This window comes from Trypanosoma rangeli, assembly GCF_003719475.1.
Source record: "Trypanosoma rangeli strain AM80 chromosome Unknown Tra_15.4_contig_00013, whole genome shotgun sequence".
In the NCBI taxonomy this organism is placed as follows: Eukaryota; Euglenozoa; class Kinetoplastea; order Trypanosomatida; family Trypanosomatidae; genus Trypanosoma; species Trypanosoma rangeli.
The window spans coordinates 1-17,473 of NW_021705757.1; the positions used below are offsets into that span (position 1 = coordinate 1).

The window sequence follows — 17,473 nt, forward strand, 5'->3', positions numbered from 1 at the left end:
GATTCACATGGTTCAACGAGTCACGCGCCACCTCCATGCGCTCCAGCACCTGCGAGAGCTCCGCAAACACCTCTCGGTACGCCTGCATCACACAGGGGTCATGTGAGACAAACGTCGTGCGCATGGTGGGGCCCATCAACTCCTGCAGCAGCTTCTCCTTCAGGTACAGCCGCGCATTCTCCGCCGACATGCGGCGGCGCAGCATCGAAATGCGGCGCAGGAGATCCGGCTGGTCACTCCTGCCGGGCGCAACAAGCATCACCATCTCGTCAATGCAGTCCACCTCACTGATTAGCCCAGTGGGGTTGGGGAGGTACGTCTCGCACGTAAAGCACACCAGCACGCAGAGTACCGCTGAAGCCCTCATGGTGGCAATGTCGGGTGCCTGCAACTCACGAAACTCAGGCAGTGATTCCTGACTGACACAGCCAGCCCCCATCCTCACTTGGTGCAGCGCTTCCGCAAGACCGAGAAACGGGACTGCATGCATCGTCAGCAAAATATTGTTGTTGCAGGCAAAGGAGCAGACGGTCGTATTCTCCTCATCATCCATGTCAGGTGCACATCGTCGCTGACCACATGCACACGCGATGCCGCCAATGAGGTACTCCCCTTTCACCGGCTGCAGTTCCACTGCGTCATACGTGTCAGGGCTGAGCACCCCTTCCATCTGACATGGCTCCATGTGCGGGAAGAGCAGCTGGAGGACCATGCGGTTGTGTTCCTCAGTGCACCCCTGCATGTCCACCCACACGCATCCCTGCTCCGCAATCAACACATCTTTCTGAAGAAAGAGCCTCAGCTCCTCAGCCGACGGGAAGCGCTGAAATGTGGCAGGGGCCCCGTTAGACTGAAAGACGACAGTGCATTTTGACGCTAGAGGCGTCAAACACTTCACTAGGGAAGAGTCCGTGCTGTCAGATAGCATCATTCCTCCTTTGATTTTGTTGCGGCTGTCGTCGTCTGTCACAACAAAAGTGTTGTAGTGGTCACGTAAAGGGGCACGTTTTTGTTGTTGGTGTTTAGAGCTTCACCCAAATCTTTCCGGGGGGGGGGGGTCAAACAGAGAAAAAAGAAGCAAAGAAACAAAACTAGAGCAGCACTAACATCCAGCCACGCTGAGCCGCACATCAATGGCGGTGGGGGCTGCAAAACAAGCATACAAATTGCCTACAGACAGCTCATACCGTACGCCCCGCATGTGACTTACGAATAGGCGGCTCCTTTTGGCTTCCTTCTCCTCCACAACAGCCCAAAAACACCCCCCGCAGCAAGGCAGGCCCAACGGGGATGGTGGAAGGGCGACAGCATGACACTCTTTCCACCGCCCCAAGGCAGAGATCACGATTTATCCGTAATCCCCCGAAGGAAATGCGGAGGGCACAGGGTAAGCACCACAGTACTCCACGTTGCGTTGATAAAGCAGTATACAAGCCCTCACCGTTCACCTTCCTTCCACAAGCCTCCAGAAAAAAAAAAAAAATGCGTGTCTGTGAGTGTGTGTATGTGTGGCGTGGCCTTATCGGCATCGATCACGTGGTTGAGGCGTGTATTCACTGGATCAAACTAGAATTCCTCCCCACACAACTCTCACACTCTTCCCCGTTTGATTGGCACGCACTGCGCCATTGAAACAACAAAAAACAACAACAAGAACTGTTGTGCGCTTCGTCTCATCTGGCCTAGAATACAAGCATTGGCAGAGGAGAAAAGAAATAGAAAGATATGTAGAGAGGCTGAGGTGACAAGTAGGGAGTTTACAAAAACGGATCCAGCAAAGCCGCAATTCTTCGTCTATCGGTCCAGATTGCGCAGAGGAGGAGTTAAAAGACACACAACCCCACCGCCACTCAAGCAACTAGATGCATAAGCGCAAAAGAGAGCAAAAGTGAAAAGGAAAAAGAAATATATGTATATATGCGTGTATTTACGTACGTATTGAGAAGTCACAAGGCAAAGATAAAGACGTGTAAAAAGAATATACCTTTAGTTTCCTCCCGCCACAAAACGCCATGTATTTGCTGCTGCTGTTGATGTCGTTCCTCTCCTTTCTCCTTTCGTTGTTTCGCCTACCTGGAGCCGTAGGTGTCACTCCACTCATTCAGAGCTTTTAACTGTTTAGGGCAACAGCTGGGGTGACGTGCCTTCACGCAGGTCTCCACGTCTTGCAACGTTAAGGGCCGCAGCAGGTTGTGATGGTACGCCTGCGTGGTCAGCTCCTCCCCGCTGCGCAGCTTCTCCGCAAGAAGTTCACGCACAGGAACCATCGCCACCTCTTCACAGAGCTGCCGCAAATCATGCCCACTGTACCCCTCGGTCACGGCGACGATGCGCTGCCATATCGCCGGAGTGAAACCGTTGGGTGTCTCTTCCGTGTCAAGCAGCGACTGAAGGATCTGTGCACGCGCAGGGGCATCCGGCAGCGGCACAAACACGCGCTTTGGAAATCGCCGGATAATCGCCTCGTCCAGGTCAAATGGACGGTTCGTTGCGCCCATAACCAGCACGCGCGCCTCACTGTTGTCGTTCCCGGCGCCATCCATCTGCACAAGGAATTCCGTCTTGATGCGGCGGGAACCCTCTCCCTCGTGGGCGCTTCCGCGTGCCTGCAGCAGTGCGTCAATTTCGTCTACAAAAATGGTGCTGGGGGCAAGGGCCCGTGCGACGGCGAAAAGCGCCCGCACCATCTTTTCACCCTCCCCAACCCACTTGCTGGTGATGGCCGCGGCGGAGATGCTAAAAAAGATTGTATCACACTCCTTCGCCACGGCGCTGGCAAGAAGTGTCTTGCCGTTTCCGGGAGGACCGAAAAGCAGCAACCCTGAACACGGTCGTCGCAGCCCGGTAAAAAGCTGCGGACACTTCGCAGGAAGAATGATGGCCTCGTACAAAATGCGCTTGCACACCTCAAGACCAGCTATGCCGCTAAAGCTTACAGGGCACGCGCGATCCACAACCTGCTGCAGCACCGTCACACAGTTCTCTTCGGAAATGCCCTTACAGTAAGCACTTTGCCGAACGCGTTGCAGAAGAGGGTTGGAATGGACCGTGCGGCTCGTGTGTTTACTATTCGTCGTCGTCGTCGTCGCAACCGCACTGGCTGCGGTGGAGGTATTGAAAAATGTCGACATTGCCGACGGCCTAACAAAACGAGATGCCGCTGAAACTGACTTGCGCCCCGCTGGGCCCAGCATCGTTTTTGCCGCTCCGGTAGTGGAGCGCATCCCACCTGACTCACGTGGGCGAGAAGGCAGCGGCGGTGGGATGCCAAACGTCCCATCGCTGGCAAGCGCCCCACTCCCCCCGGTCCTCCTGCACGCTGCCTCGTCACGGTTTACTTTGGGCTGCCGCGAGATGGGGAGGTCCACAGATCTAGTCTCTCTAGGCTTGCCACTCGCGGCGTCGCGAGCGCGGCAACTGGGCTGGGAACGTTCGCGTTGTATCTGTTGCCGGTTCACAGGCTGCTGCTTCGGCAGCGGTGGCGGCGGCTCACACATCCCTACATCTGTCAGCACCTTCTCTTCACTCCCCTTCTTCACACTCAGCTCATGCGAGGCCACTTCGTCACCACCGTTGGCACAGCGTGGCACCGTTGCAGGGCCTCGGGACCCGTTTTTCGCAAAGTCAAACGTCATCTCAATGCTGTTCTTTTTATGCCTTGTGATGTTCAGTACGTTTGCGGCTTCCGCCACCGTCGCTTTTGATGCAGACGGAGTGCGACCGTTTGCAACGCACGCGGAGTTTGAGAGCGCGGCAGTGGCGGTGGCGGAGGCATCCGGGTGGTGTGGGTCCACGTGTAGGCTACGACTGCTGTGTGTTGTATTCCCCGTCTTTTTGTACATGTTGCTTCTGGTGGTGGTGGCACGATGACTGTCACTCTCGCTGCGATGAAGCCCGGCGCTGCTGCTGACGCTGCCGCTGACGCCCGGCAGGTCGGAAAAATATGTATCCCAGTCCGGTTTGGGCTGCCGCTGAAATGGGACCCGCATGGGGTTCACCACGCCGTTGTTGCTTGACGAGTCGAAGGTCGTGGCTCCTGCAGCTTTCAGTGGTGGGCTGTCGTCGTCAAGCAGCAGCCCACGACGTTGTGCGTCCTTTTGCAGCGGCGGCATCCTAAAGACAACGGGCCCCGCCAGAGGCATGGTGGAGGGAAAGTTTTGCGGCCGGAATGATGAGGATGCCGCCGCTGGTGGTGGTGGTGGTGGTGGTGGTGGTGGCATGGCCACTAAATGCGGTGCTACCCCGCGTTTCATGGATAAAAGTACCGCGTTGTCTGACTCATCCACCGTGTTGCCGCTGGGATCCGACATCACGCGAGGGCGCTTCAAAAACCCTTCAGGGACGTCGTAGGAGCGTTGGCCGCGCTCCGCCCCAGCAGCGCTGAACAAATGCATCTCCTCTAGCTCTGCCACGCTAACGTCACGCTGCGGCAGTCTTCCATGCGTGCTCCAGTGCTCTAGCATGTCCAGCAGCAAAAGGCGACCCCTCGGCGGGTGTTCGCCTCTTATACTACAGCCATCACCGTCTCTTTTGTCGTGCTGATGGTTTTGGTGGTAGTAGTACTCCACCTTGCGTCTGCCTGCCCCCTTCACGACGACGAGGTAGTCAGCTACCTGCTCCTTCATTGTGAGAGCACCGCCAATGGAGGTGATCAGGTCCCGTGCGCGTTTCACATCATTTCCACGTCCGGTGATGGCAAAAAGCGGCGCCGCCGACGTCATCTCTTTCCTCCACTCCGCTTGCCCTCTCTGTCTCTGCAATTATGGTGCGGGTGGAAGAAACCTAACTGCAATATGTGTCTTTCTGTGTAATATATTGAGACGATGGCGGGCACACGCACACACGCGAAGACGTATGTGCGTCCCCTTCTCCTCCTTCAGTCAATCCCTCCTCTGAAGGTTGCCTGCCTGCCGCTTGCGCTGGGCGGCGGATCTAATCTGAACTGGGCGCTGGCGCCGCACGCAGATAAAGGGAAAGAGAATGTGCGAGAGACAAAAAGAGAGGATGCAGCATAAAACGGGAAAACAACAGCCATCGGCCGTCAACACCGCGTGCACACACATGGTGATAAAAGTCCTACACTCATCTTTCACCCTTATGCGTTCTTGCGTCGCCCATTCATGTTGAAATATACCGCTTGGATTCAGTGTCTCTTCGTTTTTTTTTGTTTTTGTTTCTGTTATCCTTCTCCGAGAGTGAGTGGGGAAGTGGGGGGCGTTACACCCACCCATCCACCTTTTTTTTCTTTTTTGGCTTCTTCTCGAGGCGACCGTGACGGTAGTGACGGCGGTGACCCCGCAATCTTCCTCACTGTTTCCACTGCTGCCGCGTTTTTCCCGGATCACGCGCGCTAGACACCTCACAGACCGGGTGCAGGCGCAGCGAAGAATAAACACCAGCAAAACAATGCCGCACAATAAACAATTATATCACACTCACGCACATCCACACAAATGCACCTCCCGCTTTCAACGCATGCCCCGCTCACCACATCTTTTTTTCCCGTTTCCTTCCCTTCCCTCACCCCATCGCGGCTCTGGCCGTTAGCCAAAAGCCCGCCGAAGCGCCTCCTCCTGCGCTGCTGTCAGCAGACTTGGCAGCCCCACCTCATAAATGACGTGGAGGTCGCCCCGCTCTGACGGCACATGGTGCTTCGGCATGCCTTCGCCAGCAATCTTGCGCCGTTCCCCGTGTTGCGTGATGCCCGACTCCTTCAGCTCAACCAAGTGGCCATCGAGGTGCGTTAATCTCTTGCTGAAACCAAGCAACGCCTCCTTCAGCGTGAGTACCACAGTTACTGTGAGGTCATTGTCGCTACGGATAAAGCGGGGGTGGGAGGCAGTAACAACAGTGAAGACAACGTCGCCAGGGACCTGATTTGGCTGCTGATCCGCCTCAAGCTCATATGTGAGGACGTGGCCGTCTGGTGTGCCCCGTTCAATGTCGATGCTAATAGCGGAGGTGCTTCGCACCGTCTTCACACCTTTACACGTAGTACACTTTTCCGATATGATCACCCCGCCACCGCTGCAATGAGGACATGGATGTTCCATCTGCTGCACAAATCCTGGGACAAACTGCACACGGCGCAAGATACGACCCTCCCCGTTGCAGTGCGGGCAGCGCAGGAGGTGCTCTTTGCTTCGGGCCCCAGTTCCGCGACAGGCGCGGCATATTTTACTCTTGGCGAGCTTCACTGTATGCGCCGCCCCGCTGTAGACATCCTCAAGCGGCACCTGCAGCAGGAGCTCCTCATTCTTGCCGCGGTCCGCCTGGTGATTCTGCTGGCCCCCACCAAAGAAGGAAAAAAAAGGATGCATGTGCTGTTGCTGCTGGTCTTGCGGCTGCTCAAACTTTTTGACCCCATCAAGGCCAAGGATGTCGTAGATCTTCCGCTTCTTGCGATCCCCGAGCACCTCGTAGGCGCGTTGAATCCGCTGGTACACCTCCCGCTGCGACTCCCCCGCGTGGTCAGGGTGGTGCTTTTTCGAAAGCTTGCGCCACGAAGACTTAATATCCCGCTCGCTCGCGTCATCGCGCTCCTTGCCTAGGCCAAGGACCTCGTAGAAGTCCTCCTCGCCCGCGCCGGGGGTTGGCTTCGCTGCCGCTGCCTGCCGCGGGTTGAGCAGCAGCGCAACCCAGACACTGAGCAGGAAGCAAAGGAGCAGCGGTGTGCTGCAACGCCTGCCCCAAGGCATTTGAGAGCAAACTAAGCAGCGCACAGCAGCCAAGCAATAAAAAAGGGCACCCCTTCCTGCAGTGACTACCTACCACGACTCCTGTGTTTCGTTGGCCTCCACTACTAGAGACCCCACAGAGAGACAAGAAGAAAAAAAAAAGTATCCATCAAGGGTACGGCGCCTCAACGCACAGAAGGCAGACAATGTCAGCTGCATGCGTGCAATATTAGCAATCTTATGAACGAGTCGCCAGTTCACGTTGATTCGTCTATCAACGATGGATCATTGCAAGATGCAGCAAAGCTGCACGGTCGTCCATCGCGTTGTTCCCTGCCTCGTCCTGCCATCGTTCAAGTCCTGCACCGCTTGAATCGTCAGAGCGCAGAGGAAGACGGGAGACAACAAACAATGTATGCAGCTACATGCATGTAGGTGTGTATGTGGGCATACAGAGATGAAAGGCGCTCGTGAACCTCCTCCTCATTGGTTGTCCGCTTCACTTCTCACCTTCGATTCTGTGACGACACATGCCAACAACCCCGCTCCTCCAGTGAGACCCACGCGGTCCCCCACTGCGGGGAGGCGAGGATGGTGGCAAGCACACGTTGCATTGTCTCAGACAGTGCCGCGGCGCCTGCAGCATCCTGCTCTCTACTGGCATCAGCCCTACCATCGATGGCAAGCACCGCACCGCTGTCAGTGTTGGCATTTTCCTCCTCCTCTGCATGCTGCAGCTGCTCCAGACACAAAGCATCGTACCCACCGGCGACAACTGCGACGTACGAGACCCACGGCTTTCCCGTTGCCCGCACAATCTGTAGAGAGGAAAACACTCGTCGGGTGAGTGGAACACACGACGGGACATCGACTCTCTGCCAGTAGCCGAGTGCTGCGTAGTACACCCACAAAAGGTCATCCCACGCACAACGGAGCGTCGTCTCCCTGCTGCTCTTCGCATTCGCCGCAAGGCGTGTGGCGCCCCCCAGGACGAGAAAGGCGCCGTGCGGATTTTCAGGCACAATGGCGGCAGCATGCCCGTATCGCGCGGAGGGCCAATTTCTACACCACCCCTCGTCATCCTTGCCATTGCTGCGCCCGCCATCATCGGCACTCGCGGCAGATGGCGGGGAGAGCAGCCACCAAGAAAGCTGAATCGTGTGAAACACGTAGAGCGAATTGGATGGCTTCAGTGTAGCTGCATCTCCCTCTGTCACTTCCTCTAGACCGCCAAAAACAAACATTTGATTGCTCCACCCCACCGCTGTGTGGCACGCCAGAGGAGGCGGTGAAGAGACAAGTGGTGCCTTCACAGCAACAAACGGGGCGCGAGTTTGGTCGGGACGCATCGCCCGGCTTGCCATCTGCACCACCGGTTCCACTGTACGCCACTGGCGTGTCGGAAGGTCGAGGCATGTTAAGGTGTTCGAAAGGTGCTCTTGGCATGCATGTGCCTCTTGAAACATGGCCTGCGCAGCACCTGGCCCATTCCCATCGCCATGCCTTGTCGCTGTCAGACGACAGCCACCAAAGCACCAGACCTTTTCGTGCATGAGCACGGCGGAATGAAACACGTGCTGAATGATCGGCTTTTCACCGCGCATGTCCATGCCACCCACGTCGCCTCCATCGGTGTCCACCACACCCCAGACATGCTCTTTGGTGTCGTAGCAGGGAAGAGCGTTGGCGACTGCGTCGTGGACAATCGCTGGTGTGTGATGATGCCGCAGGACATCGCCGACAACACGACAGCTTCGATGTCGCCGTCGTTGTCCACCGCCTTTTTTAGGTGGCGGCCGCGGCGTGACGCCACGTTTGCGCATGCGGAGACCGCCGTATAGAATGATGTACCGGTTGTCGTAGACCCACACGGTTTGTCCAACACAAGGATCGTGCTGCCACATAAAGGGCGGAAGCTGCGGTACTTCCCCCTCTCTCGCCTTCACCGCTCTCCATTTAAAGCACATCAGCCGTGGAAGACTAAACGCAACGGCGCATGATGAGCGAACGCGTTGCAGCTCACATGCATCCCATTCCCACACCCGCCTTCCCACTCTATACACCTTGCCGCCCACGGAAGCGACCACCTCGGTGCAAGGGCTGCTACTGTCTTCGCCATGACCGTACGCAGCACAAAAAAAGCGCGCGCATGCACACAGGGCGGCTGCATCCTCCTCACTGCTGTCAGCGTCGCCCTCATAGAACGGATGTGGTGTTGCTGCGAGCACAACGGCGTGCAACCGAACGGTGACAATGAGTGAAGACGAGTAGGAAAGCATCAGCGTGAAATTGACGGCGCCGTACAAAGGCGGTGCTGCGGTCCCCTCCGTTGATGCTGACTGCGGCGACTGGGGATCTGTTACCTTCGTATTGCTGCTCAGTGTGGGCAAGTGTGGCAGCGGACGCAAATCCAGTCTACCAGCGGCCAACACGCGAGTGATGTCGTCGCGAGATATAGGCACGCCTTCCTGTGCATCCCCGTCATTGCTTCTACACTCCACTAAAAAAACGTCCACGTGAAGCTGCGTCCTCTGCTCCGCCCCGGCATTCATTTCTCGCCCCTCGAGGAGGAGGCTGTGGAATGTCGAGAGCGCCACCAGTTCCTCCGACCTCACTCTGTCACCGCCACGCGCAGCCGCGTGATCATCATTGTCAGTGGAGTTAGTGTGGAGGCGCCTCATCTTCTCACGATTCACCTCCTCCTCTTCCTCAGGAGGAGGACTGTCATCGTCCGATGCGCCATCCGGCAAATGGTCTCCGCCAGACCCCTTTTCAGCTGCCGCATGTGTCACCACCCCACCAGGCAGCAAATATGTGGTGCTGCAGGACGTAAAACAGGTGTTACCAGCGGGAGAAAACGCCAACCCCAGCCGAACTCCAGGCTTGGAGAGAGGGCTGCCCCTAAAGGAATGGGCGGTGATCTGGAGCAGCTCCACGCAAACGGGGACCTGGCAAACGTTCACTCCCTCCTCGTTCGGTGAATACATAACAGGGAGGCACTGCAGGCGAACGCCTCCCACGTCCTGCGCTGGAAGCTCACTTCGAGTAAGCGACCGCCACTCCGTCCGAACCTCCCCTGCAAAGTTGCTGTCAACTCCAGTGGGTAGTTGGGCAAAGGTGTCTCTAAGAACAGCATCCAGGCGCATCGTGCCCAGCGCGCAGCTGAGCCGCCCGGCAGACGAGAGCACCTGCCATAGCGTGAGATTCAGCGGCCGTCGGTGGTCCACCCAGTCCTGCGGCTCAACACACCACATGGGCTCCATGTGCAAGGCGTAAAGTGGCCGAAGCTGCCGCGTGCTGATGGGAGTTGCATTCACGGAAATGAGCGGAAAACGAGCTCCGAACTTCGGTCCTCCCTCCTCCTGCTCCTCCTTTAACAAAGCAGGTGACCTCCGGCGAGGGCGGCGGCGACGCCTCTGTACAGCCAAATGCGCCAGCAGAGGGATCTTCGGAGGAACACATCCCGTGGCGGTAAGGCCATCAAAAGCCGTCACAGTCGTGTTGGCCGTCCACGGCAACACAACCGGCAGGTTTCGCACGTCAACCGACGTCACCAGCCATGACGGCATCGCAGGCTGCCGGCGTGCGTCGTCTTCCGGAGGGAGTCGCCAGCGACACCTCTCAAGGGACTCTAGCGCGGTATTACACAACGCTGTGGCAGGAGAAACATCCCGCGCTGGGGTATGCAGTGTCAGCTGGTCGTGTGCAATAACCCATGCCATGGTGAGTGAGTTGACTGCTTCACTTGACGCAGCCGACATCCGCGCGGGGGCCTCGCCGCCCTCGCGTAGCAGCAACTGCGTCTCCCCACGGACGCTGGTGCAGCTATCATCGATAACAAAAGTGCCCTCGCATGCATAAATGGCAGTCATGCCCGTCATCGCCACAGCTGCTGCTGCTGCTGCTGTGGGAGCTGTAGACTCGGGAACGGAGGCGGAGGAGCCGCGTGTGCAGCAAACGACGCTCACACTAACGGCATGCCTCACCGCCCCCTCGCGTAGCCTTTCAACAGACAAATGACGTGTAAACACCCTACCACTATCCGCGAAAGTAGCAGCAGCTGTACCCCACGTCGCCGTCACAGTGGCGGTGGACGGCTCCACCTCAATGTGTGTGGCAAACACCTCATCCTCCCTGAACTCATTCGCCGCCTCAGCGTCATCGCCCTCCCACAACCATCCGTCCGCTGTGGCTGTGGTGGTTGTCGACGCCGCTTGCCAGCGGCCGAGGCAAAAACGGCAGCTCACCGCCAACCGCCCCGCCCCCAGAGCCACCAGGTCGTGGCCAGGGACGGTAAGACGCAAGGAGGCCTGAAGGGGCCACCAGCGGAAAGGCACGCGCAGATCTCGCGTCACGCCGACGCCCCCTGGCGGACGAACGGAGCGCGCCAGCAGGATCTCATGCGCACCTGCATTCGTGTCCTTGCCTCCATGCGCGCCGGTGTCCACGCCCGTGAATCGCATCCACCGCGCAGTGAAGAAGGAAGAGAGAAGCGATGCCGCTGACGACGGCGCGGGTGCGGCGCCGTCGTCAAGAAGAAGTGCCAGCAGCGGGGTGTCGCTGGACGTCCACGGGTGCGTGCCAACGTGAATTGACAGCCCCGGCGCCACACGATCGTGCAGCTCAACAGCCTCAACCTGCGCCCCCAACGGCCAAACAACTGGAAGTTGGATGTGAGAAAAGGACCAAATGGATGGTAGCGGCGCTGCGACCACTGCTGAATGATCAGCACGTGATGGCTGTGAGGTAGGAAGCGTCCCAAAGAGATCCAGCGGCAGGCGAAGCTCCACACCGTTCGGAAACCGCAGAAAGAAGCAAAGAAACGGGCGGTGAAGCGTGGGTCGTCGCCCCAGCGAACGGATTCGGATACACGCCAGCCAACTCCCTAAGTCCACCTCGCACGGCCAGGCATATTGCAGGTGTGCATATGCTGTTTGCGTTGACTTCACGCCCTTGGCTGGAATGGGCACCCAGAGCGAGGTGGCACCATCTGTTACCTTCGCCGTCGTCCCGCTGCCGGTGGCGGCGGCGGTGATGGCCAATGACCAATTCTCATCTTCACTCTCGTCTGGTGACGGCACAAGTGTGACAGCTTCCCCAATCAACACGCCTCCAGGCAGTGCGTTAGCCTCACCCAGTCGCTTCGGCAACGGGGACGCGGGGCAGAGGTGCAGCGAGAGACGCACTGCGGCGGCGTCCCCATCGTCTTCAGGGTCGCAGTCCAGCAGCAGCAGGGGAAACTGCGACACACTGCAGTCGTGTGTCCCATCGAATTGCGTTTTGCGCCTGTTCGACGCAGCCACCACCCTCGGCGGGACAAAGCGCGAGGACACCGCCGCTGCTGCTCCGCACTGCAGCCGCATGCACACGCACGCCTCCTTGTGGTCGTCACCGTGAGCCCCGCCCGCTACCCACGTCGTCTCCGTATCGTTGGCTTCTGTTGTGCTATTTAACGACCGCCGCGGACGGGGAAAGCGTCGCTGCCCCGCACACACCACGCCTAGCAACTCCGAAACCGCAAGGTGAAGCCTGCGCCTGAAGAACACGGAGCGGGGATCACACAACGCGCCGGAGCGCATGAGCGGGTGGCATGAGACACAGAGCCGTCCAACAGGAACAGGGATGCCTTTAAAAGGGCCAGAGGGAGCGCTACGCTGCAACTCCACGTCAAGGTGTCGCCCAGAGTCCCCACTCAAGTGAGGGTCGAAGCAAACGACAAACCGACCATGCACCTCACGCAGGCCTGTTATCGGCAGCCCTCTGCTTCCCGCCACAATGCGACGCACGAGAGAAACCTCCATCGTTGATCCACTCTGCGCGCACACCGCACCTACCCACTCCTCGCTAGGACCGCCCCGCAAGGGCTTCTTCGCCTCCAGCCGGGTCCACTGGCAGGTGTCCCTCGCAGCACATGGCATGTCACTCCGAAGCATCAATTCCCAACTGCTATCTAAAGGCAGTAAGCTCCTGCCGTAGAGCTCCACGGTGTGCACAATGATGCGCAGTAGTGCCAATTCAGGAGCATCTATCACTGAGGGCGGTTGGGGACATTCCGCGCCCTTCACTTCACCGCCCGTTTCTGGCTCTGGATGGTTTGCTTCCCCACTCTTTAGGAACTGCGACATCCACTCTCGTGACTGACTGGGGGAGACGACCATCAACTCCCCATAAAGAGGTGACTGCGCCAGCGCCACCGTCAGAGCACCACAGGGCTGCGTGGCCCCGACAGCAAAGATGGCCACTGCAGTTTTCCAACGCCCGATTGAATCCTGATGAGTTAAACATCCGCTGCCCACCACATGCGTGCCACTGCCGTTGCCACTACCACGGCGAACGTAGAAGCGCAAGCTCAAGTCCTTAACAAGGAGCAAAGGGAGCACACAGTACTCCATCCACACACAGCTCCCCAAATCGGTATCTAATACCGCGCCACCAGTGCAATCCCCGTACCGTGCCGCAGAAGCAGCCAACTGTCGCGGTTCCTGATGCTGGTGGTCATCCTCATCGTGGTGCGGCTGCGGAAAACAGAAAGAAGATGGTGTTTCTAAAAAAGGTGATGTCTCGCCGACGCAGACCACAAAGAAAAGTTCACCGCTCTCACTTTTCGATGCAGTTTCAAGAAAAGAGCCATCGAGAACCACAAAATCGCATACTTGAACCCACAAGTTCGAGGGTGGTGGGGGAGGTGGCTGGGAGGAAACCCCCGCCGTGCCGTTCGCGGACGTCAGCGTTGCCACATCGTCGGCCTGCTGAACTGCAGGAGGCAGCACCGTGCAGACCGATAGAGGCGTCACACCAGCGCAGGAGAAGTGAGGGAACCATCCCCAACGCACAAGCACCTCGCCAGCCAAAATGCGGATACCACACACTTGATCTTCGGATGTGTACAGCGGAACCCAACGATAGGTGTTGACCCCACCAGCAGCGATGACATCTTCGCACCGCAGCTGCAAAAAGGCAAAGGCAGGAGCAAACCGTGGCGGCCACGTCATCACCGTCCGGGCGGAATCATCGTCGCTGATTAACGATTCCGGAAGCATTTGAATTTGTACATTTAGCACGTCGTCCGGTTCTTTTCCCGCCTCACATTTGGACGGCCGTGGAAGCTCAAACACCATTTGACAGTCAAACTGCGGTGTCATGCCCTTTTGCGGAGTTGTGCGCCACGACGTCCCGCCCACTTCCACGACAAAAGACGTCCGTGACGCTCCCGTGTCTTGCGTTTGAGAAGAAGGCAGAGGATGCTCCCGTTGCCGGTAACAGGCCTTCACCACAGTCATGACGAAGTATCCGTCACACATCACCGTTTTCGCTGGCGCCGCTGTGGCGGTAGCCTCCACGCCCACGTCTTTTTGAACAAAATTGTGAGCAAAGTGCAGCTCCACAAAACCAATCAAGCGGTCTTCCCCTGTTATGTCTTGCGGGGCGGGCGTGCGGCGGAGTGCGTACAACTGCGTCCCACTTGCCTCCTCAAAACAGTGCGACAAGTCAAGTGTGACGGACCCAACAAACTCCGTCGTTGCCGCTGCGCTCCCAGCCTCGATCATCGTAACTTCTCGTGAAAGCAGGAGTTCAACTATCGGCGGCGGAGGGCGCAGATGCAGGCCACGAGTAAATGGTGGTGGGGGCCACTGAAGATACAGTGAGTCACCACAGCCCCGTGTGGAAGTGTCGTCGTTGTTGGCAGGGGCTGCGGCATTCAGGGTCACTGGAGGATGAATAATTTCAGCGGGCGAAGTGTCCGCCGCGCCGTGAGCCCTTGACTTTTCTGGCCACCCCGCCTTCTCGCGGACGACAACGACCCAGCGCGGCGGCGACAGCGTGCGGCTTGAGAGGATGAGTGGTACATGGGCATTCATCACGACAACTCCCCCCAGACGCAACTCTACGACTGTGGAGAGAAGTGGAGGCGGCCACGTCCACCGCGCCGATTGTGGGCGCTGGTGGGCTTCTACTTCTTTCTGTTGCGCAATACGAACGGCGTGTAGCTGCGCCGTCAATAGGCCCATCTGAGCAGTGCAAGGCGGGTACATGGCACGGGGTTCAATCCGTATTACAGCCTGATGTGGTCTCTGGTGAGCAGCAATATTTTCCCTCGCCTCATCCGACAGCAGCAACTCCCCTCCTCCAACCACAGCAACGGCCTTCGATGCTGCCTCCGAGGAGAAAAAGGGCAGAGACGACAACACAGAGGCAGCAGGCGTGGAATTGGGGTCGTGGCAGCAGCACACGTCCACCTCAACATGGTCGGTGAGCGGGAGGCATACCGTCCCACGTACAGCGATGCAACAGTCTCCTGCGCAGGACGGCCTCAAGGGCAATTCGTGCGTGAAATAACCTGCCCTCAATCGCAAAAACAAACCTGGACCTCGCTTCGCTACCGACACGGCGGACGTCCTCCATGCAGTGCAATGCGGCAGCCACGTCCACATCAATTCTATACGTCCAATCTGCACCCAACACATGCCATGTGATTGGAGCTGCGTGGAAGAAGGCCAGCTCGGGCAAAGATTGGCACCGATGCCATGCAACGCCGTCCAAGACGGATCGTTCCGGCTACTAAATGCCCACCGCAAGAGAACCGCCCCATGGTAACACGTCGATGCCCTCCGCCTCGGCGGCACAATCGGCAGCCATGCTTCTCCTGCGGGCGTGGTCCAAAAGCGTGAGGAGGCGACACGCGGGATATCGATAAACCCCAGGCATTCCGTGCCCCCATCCGGATGACCAGCGCCGTCGCCGATGTCGTCAAAGAGCCGAATCATAAGATGTGTCGTGTCTGCAGCAATAACCAGGTTGTCGCTGCACACCCAGCGGGGGTGGCTGGAGACGACGACAGGCGTTGTGAATGCAGCAGTCAGCGTGGAAGTGTCTGCATAAGCCACAGCACGAGGCTGTGGAAGCACGTTCGCTCTGGCGTACACGCCACTAGCTTGGTTCCATCTACCAGAATGCACCCACGCCCCGAAGAAATCCACTGCCTCAACAATGCAGAGCTGCAAACAGTTCCACTGGAGTGGATAGTTAAAGGCAGGAGAGGACAAATACTTTGGCACGGAGGGTGGTGCGGGCAGCAGCAGAGGCTGCTGAAGTAACTCGTGATTTGCCACCGACACAACCGACGCCGTGCGCTCTTCAGAGAGAAGGATGCACGCATAGCCGCAGTGCATCCACCCCACAGGCTGGGAATCTCCTGCATAACTCCGGTCATCGCTGCCGCCGCCGTCGGCTTCCTCGCAATCCACTTCCCTGTCGCTTCGGAGTGGAAGCCAAAGACGTCCGGCAGATGTGAGCAGCAAGTCAAACACGGAAAGCACAGCCCGCCCAAGTACGACTTCCTGTGCGACTGGACTGTGCAATGTCAGCAGCAACACCGGGTGTGCCTCGTCCAGTGTAGTTTGTACCCGTGCGTCAAATCTTATCACAGGAGCCTGCTGTCGGAGCTGAACGCAGTTTGCTTCGTCGTTTTCGTAGACTGGCTGAAGCAATGATTCACATCCGCCGCTGATTGTAAGCGCGACAGGCGGATACGCCGCACCAGCGTCTACGTGGCAGCACAGCTGCCGCAATACTGCAAAGCATACATGCAGTGCGACAGAATACACGGCGGCTGAGCGCTGCGTCGCGGCGAGCTGCTCTTCTGTAGAGTGGCCACCATGCGCCAGGCGCATCATCTCCCCATGGCATTCAGCGGCAACACGTTGTTGCGCCTGCATCCACCCCGCCGTGTCAGATGCGCCCACTGTGGCAGACAAACAGTTTAGCGTTGCCTGCGCCTTCAACACTTCACCCGCCTGAAAGGGAAAGTAACCCGAGGCAGCAACAGAGTTATCTGCCGCCCTCGCATACAGAAATACCGGACACATACAGGCGTCTGCGGAAAACACCAGCAGCTTAGTAACTGGTAACAACGCGGAAGTGGCCACTGGTGCCCACCGCCGTCCGTGGCTGGGCCCATGCGGACCACCATCCAAAGGAAATGCAATATCCCTCTTGCCACCGGCGTCCGCACCAACCCCGACAGGCAACAGCGCCTGGAGCTCCAGGGACACAACGGCGGTCGCCACAATGTCATCACCGACGACCACAATGACGTCAGACCAGCCCTGACAACAGCAGGCCGAGCCGCAAAAAGAGGAGCCGCCGGCCAGCACACGTCCATCCGCCTTGCAAAGCGCCATCCGCCACAAACCCTCAGTTGCCTTATAGGCGTCGTCTCCGGCTTCACCGGATGAGGCACATTCCATGCCCGTTTCAGCAGCAGGCAGGTACGACTTCCAAGGGGCCATGTCGACAAACAACGCCCACCGCACTGCACCACTCCCAGCTGGAGCGGACGCAGACGCAGAGACCATCACAGGAGTATCTCCTGGCTCCGCGAGGACATCGCTCGCCTGCTCGGCCCATGACCCACCAGTCGTGCTGCTCCTCGTGGAAGCGATAGACGATGTCGTTTCAGTCACCGCAACCCCGGCACCCCTGACCCCGTGCGTGTTGGAGGAATCGGGGGCATCAAAGACCTCCGCCTCACTGGAGGCTGCCGCACCACCGCCAGCGGAACTTTCTGAAACCTCCCCCTTCTCCTCATCGTCCTTCACCTCTTCCGCATCCTCCTCCTCATCGTCCTTCACCTCTTCCGTGTCCTCCTTCTCATCGTCCTTCACCTCTTCCGCATCCTCCTCCTCATCGTCCTTCACCTCTTCCGCATCCTCCTCCTCATCGTCCTTCACCTCTTCCGCATCCTCCTCCTCATCGTCCTTCACCTCTTCCGCATCCTCCTTCTCATCGTCCTTCAC

At 58.2% G+C, this 17,473-nt stretch overlaps 4 protein-coding genes across 4 annotated transcripts, besides 2 other annotated features; all 4 read right to left on the reverse strand.

Moving 5' to 3' along the window:
• On the reverse strand, positions 1 to 931 carry TraAM80_00713 (MGT2 magnesium transporter; the record flags this gene model as incomplete). The annotated part of the gene is made up of 1 exon (XM_029377782.1): positions 1 to 931. A coding segment is annotated over one exon (931 nt), but the record flags the coding sequence as incomplete, so codon positions are not given.
• A 552-nt stretch (positions 932 to 1,483) lies between these two features.
• Positions 1,484 to 1,511: a microsatellite.
• A 394-nt stretch (positions 1,512 to 1,905) lies between these two features.
• Positions 1,906 to 1,939: a microsatellite.
• Positions 1,940 to 2,069: 130 nt separating this feature from the next.
• On the reverse strand, positions 2,070 to 4,721 carry TraAM80_00714 (putative AAA ATPase; the record flags this gene model as incomplete). The annotated part of the gene is made up of 1 exon (XM_029377783.1): positions 2,070 to 4,721. The coding sequence occupies one exon, from the start codon at positions 4,719 to 4,721 to the stop codon at positions 2,070 to 2,072; it is 2,652 nt and encodes an 883-aa protein (XP_029242338.1).
• Positions 4,722 to 5,543: 822 nt separating this feature from the next.
• TraAM80_00715 (heat shock protein DnaJ) lies at positions 5,544 to 6,698 on the reverse strand (the record flags this gene model as incomplete). The annotated part of the gene is made up of 1 exon (XM_029377784.1): positions 5,544 to 6,698. The coding sequence occupies one exon, from the start codon at positions 6,696 to 6,698 to the stop codon at positions 5,544 to 5,546; it is 1,155 nt and encodes a 384-aa protein (XP_029242339.1).
• A 485-nt stretch (positions 6,699 to 7,183) lies between these two features.
• Positions 7,184 to 17,473, reverse strand: TraAM80_00716 (uncharacterized protein; the record flags this gene model as incomplete). Its single annotated transcript, XM_029377785.1, has 1 exon — positions 7,184 to 17,473. A coding segment is annotated over one exon (10,290 nt), but the record flags the coding sequence as incomplete, so codon positions are not given.